The sequence below is a fragment of the Artemia sp. Qi Xiang Cuo genome, chromosome 4 (assembly GCF_049724085.1).
Source record: "Artemia sp. Qi Xiang Cuo chromosome 4, ASM4972408v1, whole genome shotgun sequence".
NCBI lineage: Eukaryota > Metazoa > Arthropoda > Branchiopoda > Anostraca > Artemiidae > Artemia > Artemia sp. Qi Xiang Cuo.
This window is the reverse complement of record NC_142797.1, coordinates 76,171,875-76,191,197: the sequence shown is the minus strand read 5'-3', so window position 1 is coordinate 76,191,197 and position 19,323 is coordinate 76,171,875. Positions and strand designations below refer to the sequence as shown.

Here is a 19,323-nt window from a genome sequence, read left to right as displayed (position 1 = left end):
CTTCCATGGCCCTGGACTTCAACTTTTCATCGATAAATGTCCACTTTCACCAGAAAAGTCATCACAAGAAGATGTTTGTGAAGGTTCGTCATTTAGTATCTCCCAGATTTCCAGTTTACAACGGAAGAAATGAAAAGCCTAATTGAAATTGTTGGATCTGATGTTTCCGGGGATGTTTTTGACGATGATTTTATTATTAGTGAATTGAGTCCTGTGCAAGGTGGTTCAGGACTTGAAAATACCGTCACATCCAAGGAACTACGTGAATTTTATTTGTTATGATCTACTCCGGGGCATATACAAACACACAGGGCGGTTTTTAATCCTCTTGAGGAAAACCTAATTGACGGGGGTGTTATTTTAACAGACCCTGTCAATGTTCTCCACACATATATTGACCAAATTCGAGCACTTATTGAGACTCAGATACAGAATTGGTGTGGTAAGGGAGGGATTAAGGCATCAGTTAACCAAAAAACTTTATTTAGAAAAGGGACGTCCGGGATTATTCTTTATTTTCATTTTTTACCAGCAATCAAATTTTTTAGCATGGCTTAACCAAATTTGATGGTAACTTTTTTAATTGGGTCCACTAGTTAATATCCACTGTGGACACATTTGATGAGAAGGAAAGTGGGTCCACAATTTTATACATTAAACCTTTGAATTTGAATCAATAGATAAAACAAAAATTGTTTTAAGGAGGGCAGGGAGAGGCAGGCCGACGAATAAAATGCCACCCCGATTTTTCAGCTACAGGCAGGGCTTTAAATTTGACCAGGGTGTGCAATCTTTTAAATATGCGTTTTTGGCAGCAGAGCTTAGAACTTTGAAAGATGATTTAACAATGAAAAATCTCGACAGACTTGCACGTAACTGTAGAGAAAATTTCCCTAAAGTGAATTTTGGTTATTTAGAGAGAAAGTATCCGTTGTTCTTAAATAAATAACCATGTTTAAAAAAGAAAATGAAAATATTGGGTTGGGGGTTGTTGTTCTTCAACATAACACGGAATTCGTGGATGGGGGAAAGAAACCAAATAAAAAAGGGTTTTGTATATTCAGTCAGGACAACGTTGGTAGATAATGTAAAAAATTGGGCTTGAATCGTGTATGAGCCTCCAAAAGGTGTAAACTCATACGGTAATTTTTTCCCCGTTACTGCCATAACTCGACAGTTATCTTAAGGTATGAGAAAATGGAAATGTCACTTTGGTCCCATGTGTCTTTCACTATTTAGAACTGAGCAAACATTCAAAGATCACATGAAATATTGCAAGCTCCTTGGCAATCAAAAGGTAGAAATGCTGGCTGGAGAAAAAGCTACTTTACAGTTTTAAATTTCAAAAATTCCCTATTGCAGAGTGATAGAGTAGCTTTGGATTGTTAAGTAACACTGTTGGAGGTTTCTGATCCATCAAGGCCAAATATAGTTTAGGAACATAAACTTGTAGCGTGTTACTATGCCCGTGCCCGACGAAATTCCGATAACAAAGTTCAGTTGGAAAAGTTTTTTGCGATTAGGGATGAGGAAGGTAGTACGGAGAAATTACTAGTGTGGCTAATAAAAACGGCAAACAAATGGATTTCACCATTGCATCACGTCAAATACCCCATGTCATTATCAGATAAGGAGAAACGTGCCCTAGAAAACGAGAAACTTTGTTAGGTTTGTAGGGGTGCTCTTGCCACGAAAGATGCTGTTCAAGACCACGATCACCAAACTGATTCCAATTCAACTGCGAAAAGTAACTTTCAGGGGTGGGCCCATAATGCATGTAATTTAAAAATTCAACAGTAGCTATTAGTTCCGATATTTATACACAACTCCAGCTACTGTATGTGATGTGAAGTGTGTGTCTATCTGTATGTGTAGTGTCTATCTGTATGTGAAGCATGTGCTACCGGCAATGGCACAACTTCAAAGAAATGAAGCTGTGGATGATGTATGGGTGCCAGACAGCTTTTCCTGCAGAATAATACCTAAATCAGCGGGAAAATTGCTTGTTTTGGAATTTATGTGGAGATAAGTAGTAAACAGCGTTGAGTACAAGAATAAAATTCGCTTTTAGACTCCTTTAGTTTTTTCCCAAGTCTTTGGTTGAATTGATTCAAGTACAGAAAAACGATGACGGCTGCAACGTTTTCCCCCTTCTCAGGCAACAGCATCCAAATGATTTATATAATTTTTTAAGGGTCGTGGGCGTGCATCCTTATTATCATTATAACTCCATGTCGAGATTAACCGAGGAGACTATTTCCTCAATGGAGTCGTTTTACGACAGTTTGGACGATCTTAGGTATAATCCTGACAAATACAGCTTTGCCAAAAAAGTTTGGGCAGAGGTAGGGTGTAAAAATCGGTTTGACTACTACAAGTTGTATTTGTCAAATGATGTGCTCCCTTTTTGGACATTGTGTTTAGAAATACGGACAAAATTTACGAGGAGTTTGATCTTGATATTGGGTATTATTTTTCCTCTCCTCATCTTGTAATGGACCTCATCCTACAGATTAGTAGGGAAAAATAGGACTTATCACCGATTTTGACCAACACTTTTTATCTAAAGGTCAATGAGGGGTGGGTATGTTTTTCATGGGGACCATATCTTGGAAACTGATCCAACTGGGGAGAAGACAGGGACAAAGTAAGATATAGTGTTCCTTAATATGAATTCCCTATACCCCTTGGCTATGTCTAATTACGCTCTACCCCGAAGTGACTATAAATGGCTCAATGACCATCAAGCCTCCGATTTCTTCATTATTGGCAGTGTTGGGGACAATGGGCCGGTTGGATGGTTTTTTGAAATTGACGGGGAGATACCAGTGGACCTTCACGATTCGGTAAAGGATTTTGTTTTTCTTTACATTAATAGAACTGTGTCTAGTGACTCTTTGAGTCCTCGCAACAGATGTATGGTTGAGGAGGAGGGAATGCATTGGCCACCTTCCTGCCGAAAAGTCGTACATCATGTGGCATTAAAATGGATTTGCGAAAGCAGTTTCAATGTCACAAAGATTCTTAGAGCCCTCAATTTTAGTCAAAGACCTTATTTGGGAACGTTTGTTGACACTTTGTCAAGAAACATTCTGAAGCAAAAACAAAGGTCAAAAAAGAAATCAATAGCCTCAATTTATATTCGGTCTCTGGTGAAATGTGCGAGTGTTCTTAAAAGGAGCCATTGTGACGTTGTGATCGATTCTGAACAATGTGTTCTAATTATGGCCGATCCAAACTACACTTCGACTACAATTATTGGTCCGCACATGGTACCATTGATTAAAAAATAAAAGATATATTTTCTTGAATACAAATATTACTGCAGGCAGTGCCATCCTGGAAATTTCTAAAAAGCTCGAGTTAGAATTCTAATGCAATGTGGCTAAGGTACAGTGGCTGGGGAAGGGACAAGTGGAGTTCTGATATGGGGACACAGATTCTCTAATTTTAAATAGATTATATACAAGTTTATAACTTTCAGAGCTTTCAGAGCTTTTCCCTGCGGGAAATCAATGAGTGGGAAAACAAAACTTTTGATGAAAGTTTGTTGACACTTTTGTCAAGAAACGTTCTGAAGCGATTATTGATGATTTGGCCGAATTGATAGAGCAATGGTCTGAGGAAATGGTTCAATTGTTCACAGTACGTTCTCTTCATGAAACTTTTTCCGTCACTATTGTAAACACAATCTCTTTTATCAGGGTAAATGTATGCAAAATCTTGGATTGAATAGTACTCATAACATTGTGTACAAAGTCATTCGTGATTCCAGCTCCGTCATATGTATAAACAAACAAAATTATCCGGGTCAGCCTAAATTCCTACTTTCAGCATACAATCAGGCAACAAGCGAACCATATGGATACATTGTAATTGACCTTAATCAAAATACACCTGAAGAACTACCTGCTGTTAGTAATATTTATGATCGTAAAATAACCGTATATCAGCCGGTGGGCAATAGGAAAAGATATTAGTTGAAACTATGAAGTTGAAGAATTTACATCACAATAGATACTTGTTATCTGTTTTGAGTAGTTCGAAACCACGACTTAGGAAGGCAAACCTGAACAATGTAGATCAAGAATCTATTACACTCATTTCCGAACTGTGTTTAAATTTTTTTGCAAGCAATTTTCAACTATCAGATGCTATTTAGAAGCAGACTAGAGAATGTCAATCCTTTGTTCGTACACTCTCTAAGAGAAAGACCAGTCAAAAATAGAAAATAAAACATTTAAATCAAGTTGGTGGAGGTTTTTTCACAATTTTATTTCCAATAATTGCCGGCCTTGTTAGTAATCTTCTTCCATCATAAGAAGAAAATTTGGCTAAACAATATAAATTGACTTCTATTGATGAAGGTTTATATCCACTGCAAACTTTTTAGGGTAATCTCACAGATTTCCTTAATGACAATAGTATACCTAATGAAAAGAAACTTTTGATTTTTTAAATGGCACTTAGTCGTGTTGACAAACAAATACCGTATCAAATAAAACCCATCAATATTGTGAATGTTGCAGATAAGGCACAAGAGTCAAGTACTTCTTTAGCAGCAGCAGCACCATTACTATTGGACATATTAAAAATATTAGATTTATTAACTCTTTCCTATCGGGAGCGGGATAGAAGATTGTTAAATTATCTGAATGAAAGCAGAGATGTTCAAATTGATGCTGCAAATAAGCAAATCAAACTTTCCCAAAGCACTTGTATTTAACAGAATAATTTTAAAAGAATTGATATCAGTAAATGATGATGATGACAGTTCTAAAAAGGATGATTTTTAAACCCAAATGTTAAAAAGTACACCAAAATCAGTCTACAATAGTGATGATGATAAATCAACTTTAAAGGGTAGTAAAAAAAGCGTTTCCACTGCTGCCACCAGTGTTAGTATACAAAATGGTAGTGGAAGAGGAAGTACACATTTACATGCAAAATTGATGAAACCGTGAAACATATCTATGCCAATGCTGGTGAGAAGGGAAATCTTAGGGCCCCCAGTACCCTTGCTAATGCCTCTAATTTCCAACAGAGTGTAGCAAAAGAATATCCGCAAAGTGAACCCAGCTATACTCTTCATCAAAATCGTATACTTCGCAGTAATCAATATCGAAAAACAAAGCCGTTCTACCCACTGCAAATCATGCAAGCTCTTACGATCTTATGACTTTGGATGAGAAACAGTGACAATACAATAAACCATAAAAGTACATTCTATTTGCGATTAGTATTTTTAGTCGCTATTCCTATGTAATTCCATTGCAATCTAAGAGTGGAGAGGAGATTGCAATTGCTCTAGAAACAACACTTGGCCAATATTCCTATAGTAAAATTTAGACGGATCAAGGGAGTGAATACGTCAATCCGTATAAAAAAAAAAATTCTATTGAAATATGGTACAGAGTTGTATCATAGTCATAGTCAAATCAAGGCTGTAGTGATTGAACGAATTGTCAATACCATACGTTTTCTAATTTCCAGGAATTGACCATTCAAAAACACTTCCATCTTTATTTATGATTTGGATAAAATACTATAAGCTTATAACAAACGTCCTGATCACTCCCTGTCCAATCTTAGTCTTCTTGAAGTTCATCAAAGTGACAATACACTTGCCACTTTTCTCAAACAATACTTTCTGTCTAGCAATGAAAGTGGAATTAAAAGCAAATTCTATGTCGGTGATACAGTTCCAATCAATCGTACAAGCACTATTTCAAAAAAAAACAAATTACTTATGGTCTACTCAACTTTTTAAAGTGTTAAAAGTTTTAGAGACTAAAACCATGACCTATTGACTACGTGACAGCAAATTTGATGAGAAATGGGGGGATTTCACGACTATGAATTGCAAAAAGTTAAAAACAGTGGTTCTTATCAAATTGAAAAAGTATTAAAAACTCGAACACAGGGTGGTAAGAGACAGTTGCTATTTCACTGGCTTAGGTATAACTCTGAATTTTATTTTGGATAGGTGTTGAAGATGTACACAATGTCAAATGATTCTATGTGACATTCATGTCCAATGTTACCTATCCTCTCTATGACGATTTGAATAGAACAAGTGATTTTTGGACTAAATTCTCCCAGCCATTAAATTTGAAAGTAGATATGAAGTTGCTCTCGGTGATTGTATTATCAAGAATAAATAGGAGGTTCCAAGAAAGGAGACCCCATATGAGATTAAGGTAAGTCCCTTTGACTTAGGTGACGAAGGTGCTGTGGCAATTTTGGACTGTGATTATTACCGTATTGCTACCATACCCTACATGGAAAACAACAATATGCATGAGCTGTGTCGAGTTATAAAAAACAAAATGGCAAGTCGGAAAAGAGCGGTTTCACTTTTAACTATTTGACAGAATAAAGGGGAATTTATGTTACCAATTCATTTGAAAATGAAATAATTTACCTCAGTGAGAATTTAAGTGAGGTTCTCGGTTTTAACGAGTGTGTTATTAGAGCAGAAAATTTCAGTGACATAAAACATGTTATCTATACAGACTATGATCCCAGTTTCTCTTCGGACAATTGTATATTTATTTACATTTCATTTGCGGAACCGTCGAGAATTGTTAATTCAAATGTTCCCCTTCTACGTGTTCTAGAGAGCAAATGTATTGAAAACAATGTTCACCACTATAATATAAGACATCTCCAGTATGTTCCCGTAAACACTTCATATTTGGAACTCTCTCAGTTCACAAAGAAGTGAACCCGATGAACACAAAGAAGTGAACCCGATGATCTTTTAGCTGTAACAAACGATTTGTGTGTCACTACATGTCATTTTCGACCCATTGCTTAAGATGAACAATAGAAGAATTCCTTTTGTCTGTCCTGAAATTGATTGTTAAGTTGTGGCCTTGAGTCCTCGTCCAATAGGTCATGGGTTGGACCATTACAAGGGGCGTAGTACAATGTCTGGCTATGGCCTTGGTTTGCTAGGCTATTTCATTCTGCAATAACCCTTGCCATAAAATATATTGTACCGGCTGTAACAAATTTTGCTGCCTCAACAATACAGAACTGGGGCTCGGGAAAAAATTTCAACGAGACTCTTAAGGAAAATACTTGATCTTCAGCAAGAGCCGTTACGAAAAATTCAAATCTCATCAAATTGGGAAGAGATTATAAGGGGTGCGAAGTAGTCATTAACTCATCAGTCCTTACCCAGGTGGGACTCGAAAGACACCAACAGTGACTTTGAGGAAAAAAAGAAGAGCAATAAGAAGAAAAAGATTGTTAGATCAAAGAAAGATTGCTCCTCTTAAGATGGCCTATCCCCCCCACAAAGAATCGCTTCCATCAATCCCCTCGTCATCCAATCTATTCAATTCTGAAAATGTTGATGTCAGTGTCAAGAATGGCCACTAAGAAAAATTTCATCCTCAACAACCCCTGTCGTAAAATCTACACTTTCAAATATTTTCCAATGAAGATTATTTCATCGATTTATCATCCACATTTGTTGATTTCAATGTTGTGCTGAAGAAAATGTCTGGCAATATTACCCCCACTGCTGCCGACGGTCTATCCTATGAAAACTGTATCCTACACAACTTGTTCTGACAAATTATTATATTCATTAATGGAACATTGGTGAGCACGAGCAATAATTTATCAAACAGTGCAAGCTACATAAAAGCTACTTTTTTCACAAGATGTCCCACTCCATTGTCCTCAGTGTGCTTCATGATTGCATTCAATCCAAGCTGTAGTCTGGATATATTCATAATTTTAACTTTAGCTACAAAGTATAATTGTTCTTCATACTTAAATTTACTCGAAGATATAACATATCTACCAAACATATCATCCGACTCAAATGCTAGCCGAAAATACATTGCATTTTCCACTGGTATATTTGGGACTCTCGTCTTCATATTATTATTTTCAACTTGCAATAGTGTAAAACCACTCATTTTTAACAATAGAAGGTTTTGGAACTTTAATCAATGTAAGCTAGTCAAATGTCAATTTGGAACTGTGATATCAAACCTCTATCCAGTTTTGTATATCCACACTCAATGCCAGAATAAAAAGGTCAACGTCTAGAATCAAATCACAATGCAGAACCGCGCCTAACAGCAATTAACTAACTTATTGAACATTCAAAAAAATGTATTTTTTTAAAAGTATTGATGAGAACCAAACCCGTCTAAAACCGATTCCAAAACACCACACCCAACCTGATGTAATTGGGTAGGAAGTAAAAGTACCTGACCTTGATTTGGTTCAGTGATTCCTATGGCCGTCAGCAAAATAAAACATAGATATCTACTGCCACCACCCTGACAACTATTTTATTCAAATTTTTAAACATCAGTTAGATACTAGTCCTAATCAATTACATTTTTATGGCCTTAGTTTGTGTAATTGCGTATGTACGCATATATACATGTTTTTTTTTCAGCAAAAGCCCCCCGAACTTATTGAAAATTGCCAGCCTTGGATTTTATGGCCTGAAAAAAAAGATCTAGATAGGTCAAGAAGTTAGACAATTCTTTTAGATCATTAATATTTGAAAAAATGCATATGAGTTACGTAATATTTATGAGCACATTTCAAAAGGATAAATTATATAATTTTTCTTCCCAGGAGTGATTTTATTGTTTAAGGATCTAAGACTCATGCAAATAAAAAAAGATGACAAATAGCTCTGAACAGATATCCAAAAAAAAAGAACAGTAGGGAACCCTTTCCCCAAATATATCCAATAACAATTTTTAGATAGCAATTTTGTTCCACGCAGTTTAAAGTTCAGGATATTATACCTTTTAGCAGGACATTCCCACCATAGTCTTCAGGGCAATGATTATAAGTTATGATCTAGACGTTTATAAGGTTTTTATTGATAGCCTTGTCTTAGAAACTAGAAAAAGAGCGCATTTAATTGGAAATTTAAAAGGCCAGTGCCCTTTTGAATAATTAAAAGTGATTTGAGGGCAGCCAACTCCCCTCTCACGCCCACCTTTTACCCAAACACATCCAATCCAAATTTTTAGATAGCCATTTTATTCAACGTACTTGAAAGTTTTGGAAATTAGGTCTTTTAGGACGATAACCCAATCAGAGCCATCAGTGCAAGGGTTGTAAGTTATGCCCTGGGGGCATATAAGGTTTATATAGAAAGTTTTTGTAGAAATTTCAATAGGGGCTCATTTGATGGGAAATTAAAATTGCCCTTTTTAATAGTCGAAAGTGAGCGGAGAGTAATTAACCCCCCTCTCATGCCCACCATTTCCTACAACACATTCAATCAAAGTTTAGAGATAGCTATTTTGTTCAACGTAGTTTAAAGTTCTGGAAATTATGTATTTAAGGATGACCAAACCTCAGAATCCCCAGGGCAAAGGTTGTAAGTTATGCCCTGGGGGCATATAAGGTTTTTAATGATTGAGTTGTCGTAAAAACTTCAAAAGGGGATCATTCAATTGGAAATTGAGAGAGCTAGTGCCCTTTCTAATAGTTGAAAGTGGTTGGAGGGTAACTAACCCACCTCTCACGCCCACCATTCCCCAAACACATCCAATCAAAATTTTCGGATAGCCGTTTTTTCAAAGTAGTAGAAAGTTCTGGAAATTAGGTCTTTGAGGATGACAACCCTCCCCCCCCAGCCCGTCAGGGCGAGGGTTGTAAATTATCCCCTTGAAGTATATAAGGTTTATATTGAAAGTGTTGTCGTAGAAACTTGAAAAGGGCTCATTTGATGGAAATTGAAAGGACTAGTGCCTTTTTTAATAGTTGAAAGTGATTGGAAAAAGACTAACAACCCTCTCACGCCCACCCTTTTCCCAGACACATCCAATCCAAATTTTGAGATAGCCATTTTGTTTAAAGTAGTTGAAAAATCTGGAAATTAGGTCTTAGAGGATGACAACCACCCTCGCAACCCTTAGGGTAAGGGTTGTAATTTATGCCCTGGGAGCACATAAAATGTTTATAGGAAGTGTTGTCGTAAAAGATCAAAAAGGGCTCATTCGATTGGAAATCGGAAGGTCTATTCCCGTTTTTAATATTCGAAAGCGATTGGAAGGCATGACATTTTTATAGTAAATATCGATGTGGGGATAATGTATTATTTTGTTGTTGTTGTTGTTGTTGTTGTTTAGACCAGGGCACTTTCTATCGAAGGAGTTGTCATAGGAACTTCAAAAAGGGCTCATTCGAGTGAAAATAGAAAGGGCTGATGCCCTTTTTAATAGTCGAAAGTGATTGGAGGGAAACTAATCCCCCTCTCACACCCACCCTCCCATTTGACTTTATGTTTAAAAACAAAAGGTTCCCATAAGATTAAATCAAACTGCACTGTGTTAATGCTAGTTCCCAATAAGGCATCTCAGCAGTATCCCAAGAACGACTGAGGGTATTATGTTCATACTTTTGGAGCTGCCGCTGCTCTTAAAATTTAACCAAATCAAAATAGGGTAAGTGTATCCAAGCTAACAAAGAAAGTAAACCGATTTTCTTGCGAATGGTATCAAGTTTTCCATTTCAGGTCAACTAGAGGAGGTATGAAACTAGATTAAACACTTCTATTTGTGTCCAGATTTTTAAGAGGGTGTATGTTGTTAAAAATTGCTGAAAATGTTTCTCCAGCATACAAATAGCCGGCCAAACTATAAATCCTTAAAGAAAATAAAAAGATTTAATGCATTATTTTCTTTTCTCTGAAAAGACTATGTCAATATAAGACGAACAGAAATTAATTAAAAAAAACTTTTTCCACAAAATAAGTTTTTCAAAGAAAAGTAAAGAACTCCATTCAACAAAAAATGAGCAAAAATAAAATCAAATAATCTACCAAGCGTGAAACTACCACAAAGCAGCCTCGATAAATAAATGAAAACTAAACGAACAGAAACTACAATAAATAACCGAGTCAAACTCAAAATGAGCAGAAATTAACATAAGTCGGGCTCAAAACCCCTATTCCTTCCCAAGGCCAGAACATGATTTGCACTTTACTAAAAAAAATACAAATGAAAGTGCATTGTCAGTTTAATATACATATACTGATATTTAGTAACCAAAATTTCAAGGTTATTTAATTTATAAAAGTTATAAAAGTAAAAACATTTTTTTTTTCAGCAGAGTGCAAACAATATTCTGGCTTAAATTAACATAAGTTGGGCGCAAAACCCCTATGCCTTCCCAAGGCCAGAACAAAATTTGTGCTTTACTGAAAAAATACAAATGAATGTGCATTGTCAGTTTAATATACATATACTGATATTTAGTAATCAAAATGTTAGTATTATATGATTTATTAAAGTTACAAAAGTAAAAACATTTATATTTTTTCAGTAAAGTACAAATTTTGTTCTGGCCTTGGGAAGGCATAGGGGTTTTGCGCCCAACTTATGTTAACCTACAACCTACAAGTGATTTTAAATAATTAAAAAAACTTTTTCCAAAAAATAAGTTTTTCAAAGAACAGTAAAGAACTCCATTAAACAACAAATGAGTAACAATAAAATCAAATAATCTACCAAGCGTGAAACTACCACAAATCGGCATCGATAAATAAATGAAACCCAAAACGAACAGAAATTACAATTATTAACCGATTCAAACTCAAAACCAGCAGAAATTAACATAAGTTGGGCGCAACACCCCTATGCCTTCCCAAGGCCAGAACAAAATTTGCACTTTACTGAAAAAATACAAATGAATGTGCATTGTCAGTTTAATATACATATACTGATATTTAGTAATAAAAATGTTAGTATTATATGATTTATTAAGGTTATAAAAGTAAAACCATTTATATTTTTTCCGTAAAGTGCAAATTTTATTCTGGCCTTGGGAAAACATAGGAATTTTGCACTCAACTTATGTTAATTTCTGCTCGTTTTGAGTTTGACTCGGTTAATGATTGTAATTTCCGTTCGTTTTGGGTTTCATTTATTTAGCGATGATGATTTGTGGTAGTTTCACACTTGGAAGATTATTTGATTTTATTTTTGCTCATTTTTGTTTAATGGAGTTCTTTACTTTTCTTTGAATCTGGACACAAATAGTACTGTTTAATTTATTTTCATACCTCCTCTAGTTGACCTGAAATGAAAAACTTGATACCATTCGCAAAAAAAATCTGTTTACTTTCTCTGATAGTTTGGATACACTTACGCTATTTTGATTTGGTTAACTTTTAAGAGCAGAAATGGGAGAGTTGACTTGGGAGGGTGGGAGCGGAAGGGGGATTAGTTGCCCTCAAATCACTTTCGACTATTAAAAAGGGCATCAGCCCTTTCTATTTTCAATCGAATGAGACCTTTTCGAAGTTCCCACGACAACTCCTTCGAAACGTATTACCCTGGTCTAAAAAAAATCAAAAGCAAAACATAATACATTAGAACCATTTTAATCTTTACTATAAAAATGTCAATCCTTCCAATCACTTTCGACTATTAAAAAGGGCACTAGGCCTTTTGATTTCCCATCGAATGAACCCTTTGAAAACGACCACGTTTCCTATAAACACCTTACATGCCCCAAGGACATGAATTACAACCCCTACCCTTAGGTCTGTTAGGGTGGTTGTCATCCTCTAAGACCGAATTTCCAGAACTTTCAACTACCTTAAACAACATGGCTATCTCAAAATTTTGAATGGATGTGTTTGGGGAAATGGTGGGCGTGAGAGGGGCGGTAGTCACTCTCCAATCACTTTCAACTATTAAAAAGGGCTCTAGCCCTTTCAATTTCCAATCAAATGAGCCATTTTGAAGTTTCTACGACAAAACTTTCAATAAAAATCTTATATGCCCCCAGGTCATAACTTATAGCCCTTGCCCTGAGTGCTGGGGGGTGTTGATTGGAAATTGCTTACTTATTAGCCCTTTGAATTTCCAATCGAATGAGCCCTTTTGCAGTTTCCACGATAACGCTTTCAATAGAAACTTTTTTTGCCCCCAGGGCATAACTTACAAACTTTGACCTGAGGGCTGTGGGGGGAGGGGTTTTCATCCTTAAAGAGCTAATGTTCAAAATTTTCAACTACGTTGAATAAAATGGCTATCTAAAAATATCAATGGCTATTTGCCATCCAATCACTTTCGACTATTAAAAAGGGCACTAGCCCTTTGAATTTCCAATCAAATGAGCCTGTTTTGAAGTTTCTACGACAACGTCTTCTATAAAAACCTTATATGTCCCCAGGGAATAACTTAAAAACCTTGCCCTGGGGTTGTGGGGGAGTGTCCTCCTCAAAAACATATTTTCTATCTGGAAATCAACTACGCTGAACAAAATGGCTATCGGAAAATTTGATTGGATGTTTTTGGGGAAATGATGGACGTGGGGGGGGATAGTTGCCCTCCAATCACCATCGACTATTAAAAATGCTACTAGCCCTATGAATTTCCAATCGAATGAGCCTGTTTTTAAGTTTTTACGACAACGCCTTCTATAAAAACCTTATATGCCCCCAGGGCATAACTTAAAACCCTTGCCCTGAGGGTTGTGGGGGAGTGTCCTCCTCAAAAAAATATTTTCTACATGGAAATCAAGTACGCTGAACAAAATGGTTATCTCAAAATTTTGATTGGATGTGTTTGGGGGAATGATTGGCGTGGGGGGGGGATAGTTGACCTCCACTCACTTTCAACTATTAAAATGGGCAATAGCCCTTTGAATTTCCAGTCGAATGAGCCTGTTTTGAAGTTTTTACGACAACGCCTTCTATAAAAACCTTATATGCCCCCAGGGCATAACTTAAAATCCTTGCCCAAAGGGTTGTGGGGGAGTGTCCTCCTCAAAAATATATTTTCTATCCAGAAATCAATTACGCTGGACAAAATGGCAATCTCTAAATTTTTATTGGCTCTATGTGGGGGAATGATGGGCGTGGGGGGGACTAGTTGCCCTCCAATCACTTTAAACTATTAAAAAGGATATTAGCTCTTTGAATTTCCAATCGAATGAGCCTGTTTCGAAGTTTTTACGACAACGCCTTCTATTAAAACCTTATATGCCCCCAGGGCATAACTTAAAACCCTTGCCCTGAGGGTTTTGGGGGAATTTCCTCCTCAAAAACAAATTTTTTATCGGGACATCAACTACGCTGAACAAAATAGCTATCTCAAAATTTTGATTGGATGTGTTTGGGGGAATGATCGGCGTGGGGGGGGGGGGCTAGTTGCCCTCCAATCACTTTCAACTATTAAAAGGGCACTATCCACTCCAATTTCCAATCGAATGAGCCCTTGTCAAAGTTTCTACGACAACTCCTTCGATACGAAGTGCCAAGGTATGGATAACCAAAAAACAACACATTGTGCCCACATCGCTCTTTACTTAGGCAGCGCTAGCGCGCTGCTTATGATTCATTAAAAAAACTTTTTCCACAAAATAAGTTTTACAAAGAAAAGTAAAGAATTCCATTGTAGAAAAAACGAGCAAAAATAAAATCAAATAATCTACCAAGCGTGAAACTACCACAAATCAGCATCGATAAATAAATGAAACCCAAAACGAACAGAAATTATAATAAAAAACCGAGTCAAACTCAAAACGAGCAGAAATTAACATGAGTAGGGCTCAAAACCCCCATGCCTTCCCAAGGCCAGAACATAAGTTACACTTACCTGAAAAAATATAAATGTTTTTACTTTTATAATTGTAATAAATCAAATAATACTAACATTTTGATTACTAAATATCAGTATATGTATATTAAACTGACAATGCACATTCATTTGTATTTTTTTCAGTAAAGTACAAATTATGTTCTGGCCTTGGGAAGGCATAGGGGTTTCGAGCCCAACTTATGTTAATTTCTGTTAGTTTTGAGTTTGACTCTGTTTTTTATTGTAATTTCTGTTCGTTCTTGGTTTCATTTATTTATCGATGCTGATGTGTGGTAGTTTTGTGGCAGTTTGTTCTGCAAAAGTACTATATATAAAAATTCATATTTGTAAATATATATATATATATATATATATATATATATATTATATATATATATATATATATATATATATATATATATATATATATATATATATATATATATATATATATATATATATATATATATATATATATATATATATATATATATATATATATATATATATATATATATATATATATATATATATATATATATATATATATATATATATATATATATATATATATATATATATATATATATATATATATATATATATATATATATATATATATATATATCCCTTTTTAAACATTTTTTAAGAAAAAAACATGCTAAATATATATTTATATATATAGCATGTTTTTTTCCTAAGAAAATGTTTTAAAAGGGATTGCATGTCCTACACATTAAGGCATAAAGACTACTTTTCCGTATTTTTTCAATCAACATTTTTGAACTAGTATATAAACCTCTTCTATTTCAAGGTTTAGTGAACAATATAATATTTGCCAAGACATTGATGACTGTCAAGACGATCCTTGCACCCAGTATGGAGACGAAGGCGCATTATGCAATGACTTCATTGGATATTTTACATGTGACTGTTCGAATCCTGAGTTTATTTATGCCAATGATGATGGATGCGTTAGTAAGTAACAGTGTTTGGCGAACAACTTAGTGCTTCTTATAGTTTTTACGACTTCGGGAAGACTTTTAGAGACTTTTAGTTATACTTACGTTTACTTTTTGACACAAAACACAATATTTAAACTTCAGTGATTTCAACATATTTTTATTTAAAAAAAATATAACAGGACCAGGATTAGCTGGGTATCATAGACAAGAGTTGAATTTGAACCGAGACAATGGTCAGTTTTACAGGGCATCGTCATGAGCAGCGCGATAGCACTGCTTAAGTAAACAGTGAATTGAACAGAATACAATTTTTAATTTTCCTTTTTTTTTTACCAAGGCATTTCGTATAGAAGGAATTATCGTAAGAACTTAAAAAAGGGGTTCATTTGATTGGAAATTGAAAGGTCTAGGATCCTTTTACAAATTCAAAAGCGATTAGAGTGCAAACAGCTTCTCTTTGACGCAGCTTTTACCCCATAAGGACATATAATCAAAGTTTTGAGATAGCAATATTGTTCAGCATGGTTCAAAGGTGCAACAACTATAACTCTGGGAATGAACCCCCACCCGCTCCTGATCACAGTCTTTGGGGAGATGCTTGTAAGTTAGCAATTTACCCAATGTTTACATATAGTATTTGCTATCAGGAAAAGGGGGTATATTTAAAGTTTAGTGTCCAAAAATGACAAGGGCATTCATGTGAAGTTTTCAGGAAGTATTGGCGAGAGTGTGGAACTAAATAAAAACGCAATATATAGGCTACTTGCAGGTTGGCAAATGGGTGTATATCAGGATTTACTTGGGACATTAGGCTGGAATATCTAGGAATGATAAGGGAGGTTGACCTATTAAACAAAAGGCAGTATGTGCGCGCTACTGTTACTACTACTACTACCATCAATTTTCGGGAAATATCGAGGAAGAAGTTGAACAAAATTAAAACACACAATGTGCATCAAGGTGCAAACTAAAGTGCTTACCAACAATATCTTAGGAATGGCTAAGCGTATTAAGTTGAAACTTCTAGGCTTAATGAGGGAAACGTTTGACTCACCAAAAGGCAATATGTGCATACTACTAATACCTCTAATACTGCTACTACTACTGTTACTGCTAAAAATACAACTACTGATACTACTACTAATAGCAGTACTACTGCTAGTACTCCTACTACAATGACTACTATGACTGCTAATACTACCAAGGCTAAAGGTATCAATGAAAAAGTTTTAGAAAATCTTACAGGGAAAGTTAAAATAAATCAAAACAGACTATGTGCATCTAGATTGTCAAAAGGACGTATCTCAGGAATGGCTAAATCATCATCAAGTAATAGTAATTATTACTTTGATTTAGATAAACAAGAGATTGATTAGTCTCATGAAGAATTTTCTAACAGAAGAATAGTATGATTTTAAGAGGGGGATTCGATGTGCTGATCAAATCTTCACGCTTACGCTAATATTTCACGAGTTTGCATAGTATAAAAGATAATCATCTCAGGTCATTAATGACATGTACAAAAAATAATATGGCTACGTTCATGGTAAAAAGAAGGTTAATGAATAGTTTGTTTAAGAATCAGGACAAGTTCTTGGCTATGTAGTATTCTCCTTTGCACAAATTAAGTTAACGGACTTTGTCCCAATATTTACAGCAAAAGCTATTGGAAAATATGGTAATAGAGAAAAGAATAAAATTCACATAGGCTTGGATTGTACAGATGATTTGAATGTCTTATATAAAAATGATAGTAAAGTCAAATAAGTTCTTATAAATTATAGTTATGATGGGATATTAGGGTTGGAAGTTAATACAAGAACATGAAGTTGCTCAAACTACGAAAAAGATGATGGAGAGCCAATATTAGGTAGCGAGACGATATATCAAGTGGATAGCTTCAACTACCAAGGTAGTGTTCCTCGTGAGGATAGTGGATAGTGGAGTTAAAAGTAGAATAGGCAGTCGGAAAAGGGGATTCTTGAAGTTGATAATGAATAGAAAGATATTTATTTCTATTTATACTAGGATACTGAGAGTCACGGCAATTACAATTGTCAAGTGCAGATCTAAAACGTTGGTGCTTCGAAAGGTTAAGAAAGATATGCCATGTTTGTTTCACAGGGGCTATCTGAAAATAGTCTAAGAAGCCGTTTGAAAGACCGTGTATAAGAAACAAGCTGTACAAAATTTTATTTCATCCCATTTTCTAAGGCTATGATGAAAAAGGTCTAGTACGACTAGTAGGTTTACTCACATTTCAAACAGTTCATGAGAACGTACTCTAAGTAAGGAGTGACTAGGTCCAATAGTACCCGAATATACCCAAATAGTAAACGAAATTTGCTTTTATTTGTCTTACTTTCTCTTTAGTGACTCTACTTTAAATGTGGAGATCTTCTTGGGGAATTGTCTAGGGAAAATTTTCGGCACGGTAAAAATTACCGGGGGGTTTTCTTAGGGGGATTTTCCACGGGAGAAATTCTTCATGGGGAATTATCACCAGGAGAAATGCTCGGTGGGTAAATTTTTCACGGGAGAATGTTTTTGATTAGAGAAGGGGGGGATTCCTGGTAAATATTTTCCATATAGAGGGTATTTCCACCATGACCTAAGATTACAAAAGGAAGTTTATTGGCTGTGAAAAATTTTGTGTGTAGCGAATACATCTGGGCCAAACAAAAAGTAACAAGTCGTCGAAGGGGCTTGAAGAGAACACAGTCAGGGATTTAAAAGGAAATGGATCTTCATGGAAAGGGTTAGAAGGGTTAAGTCCTTAGAAAACTGCAGTGGAAAAGGGCTAAGGAAACTTTTGCAGGCTTCAGATGGTTTGGTTATGTGAATAATTGATATTAGCTTCAGTGTGAGCTGCATAATTTGAAAAAATAGACAACACAAGATTTGCAATTGAACTTAATAGCAATGCCATAATTGATAGATAGATGGATGGATTTGTTCACACAAAAGTCCTATTGGGCCATGGTGACATACAATAAAACAAGCTAAAAAAATGCAACAACAAAGCGTAAACTTAAAAAAAACCCACTGAAACTGATTATTTAAGAAAATAATGAAGATGCCTCAGACCTACCCGGAAAAACTTTCTAATATTATTTATATCTAAGTTACATCCACTTTTCAAAATATCAGCAATCCAATCTCACCCCCGACCTCCTTACCAAATATTTCAAGGCTTATTCCCTCAATTCCTTACATTCCCCTAAAAATTGATGCAAAGACTCATCCGTCTCTCCACAGATAGAGCAACTGTAAGGACCATCCCTCAATCTTACCCTCATTAAATATTTCCTTCGATAATTTTTAGATAATGTTCACCATTTTTAGATAACAGACAAAAGTTACCCTATATATGTCAGTGGCTACCACCCTCCACTACCCCGTAGGGTGACAAAGCAGCTTAAAAGCAAGAAACGGATCTTTTTGTTAATTACAGGTATTTAATGGCTGATCACTTTTGGAACACTTGAATGGATGATTACAAAAATAGCCAAATGAATCCTTTTCGATTGAAAAGCATAAAAAGCAGAATCGTTCTAGCTCTTTGTTATTTTGAGAAAGGATTTCTTCTTAAAGGATTAAAAAAAGTACTCATGAACATTTTTTTCAGTAAGCTAAATGTAACTGGAATGTTTGTTATTTACATAAAAAAAATTTAGGAATGCCGAGTAAGATTGTTTAATGATTTTATTACCATTATAAAATAAGGTAGTAAGAAAAATACTGGTAATAGTATAATTATTACCAACATT

General features: G+C 35.3%; 1 protein-coding gene and 1 long non-coding RNA gene across 3 annotated transcripts in view; one reads left to right on the top strand and one right to left on the bottom strand.

The window, feature by feature from the left end:
• LOC148953444 (uncharacterized) overlaps positions 1–19,323 on the bottom strand; it is a 195,595-nt gene that overhangs the window by 87,524 nt on the left and 88,748 nt on the right. The window lies entirely within an intron of this gene.
• Positions 1–19,323, top strand: part of LOC148953445 (uncharacterized) — a 314,181-nt gene that overhangs the window by 250,344 nt on the left and 44,514 nt on the right. For both annotated transcript variants that reach the window (XM_089088540.1, XM_089088539.1), the window contains exon 13: positions 15,403–15,566. In XM_089088540.1, the coding sequence (XP_088944666.1) occupies positions 15,403–15,566 (164 nt within the window). The remainder of the gene's footprint in view (positions 1–15,402; positions 15,567–19,323) is intronic.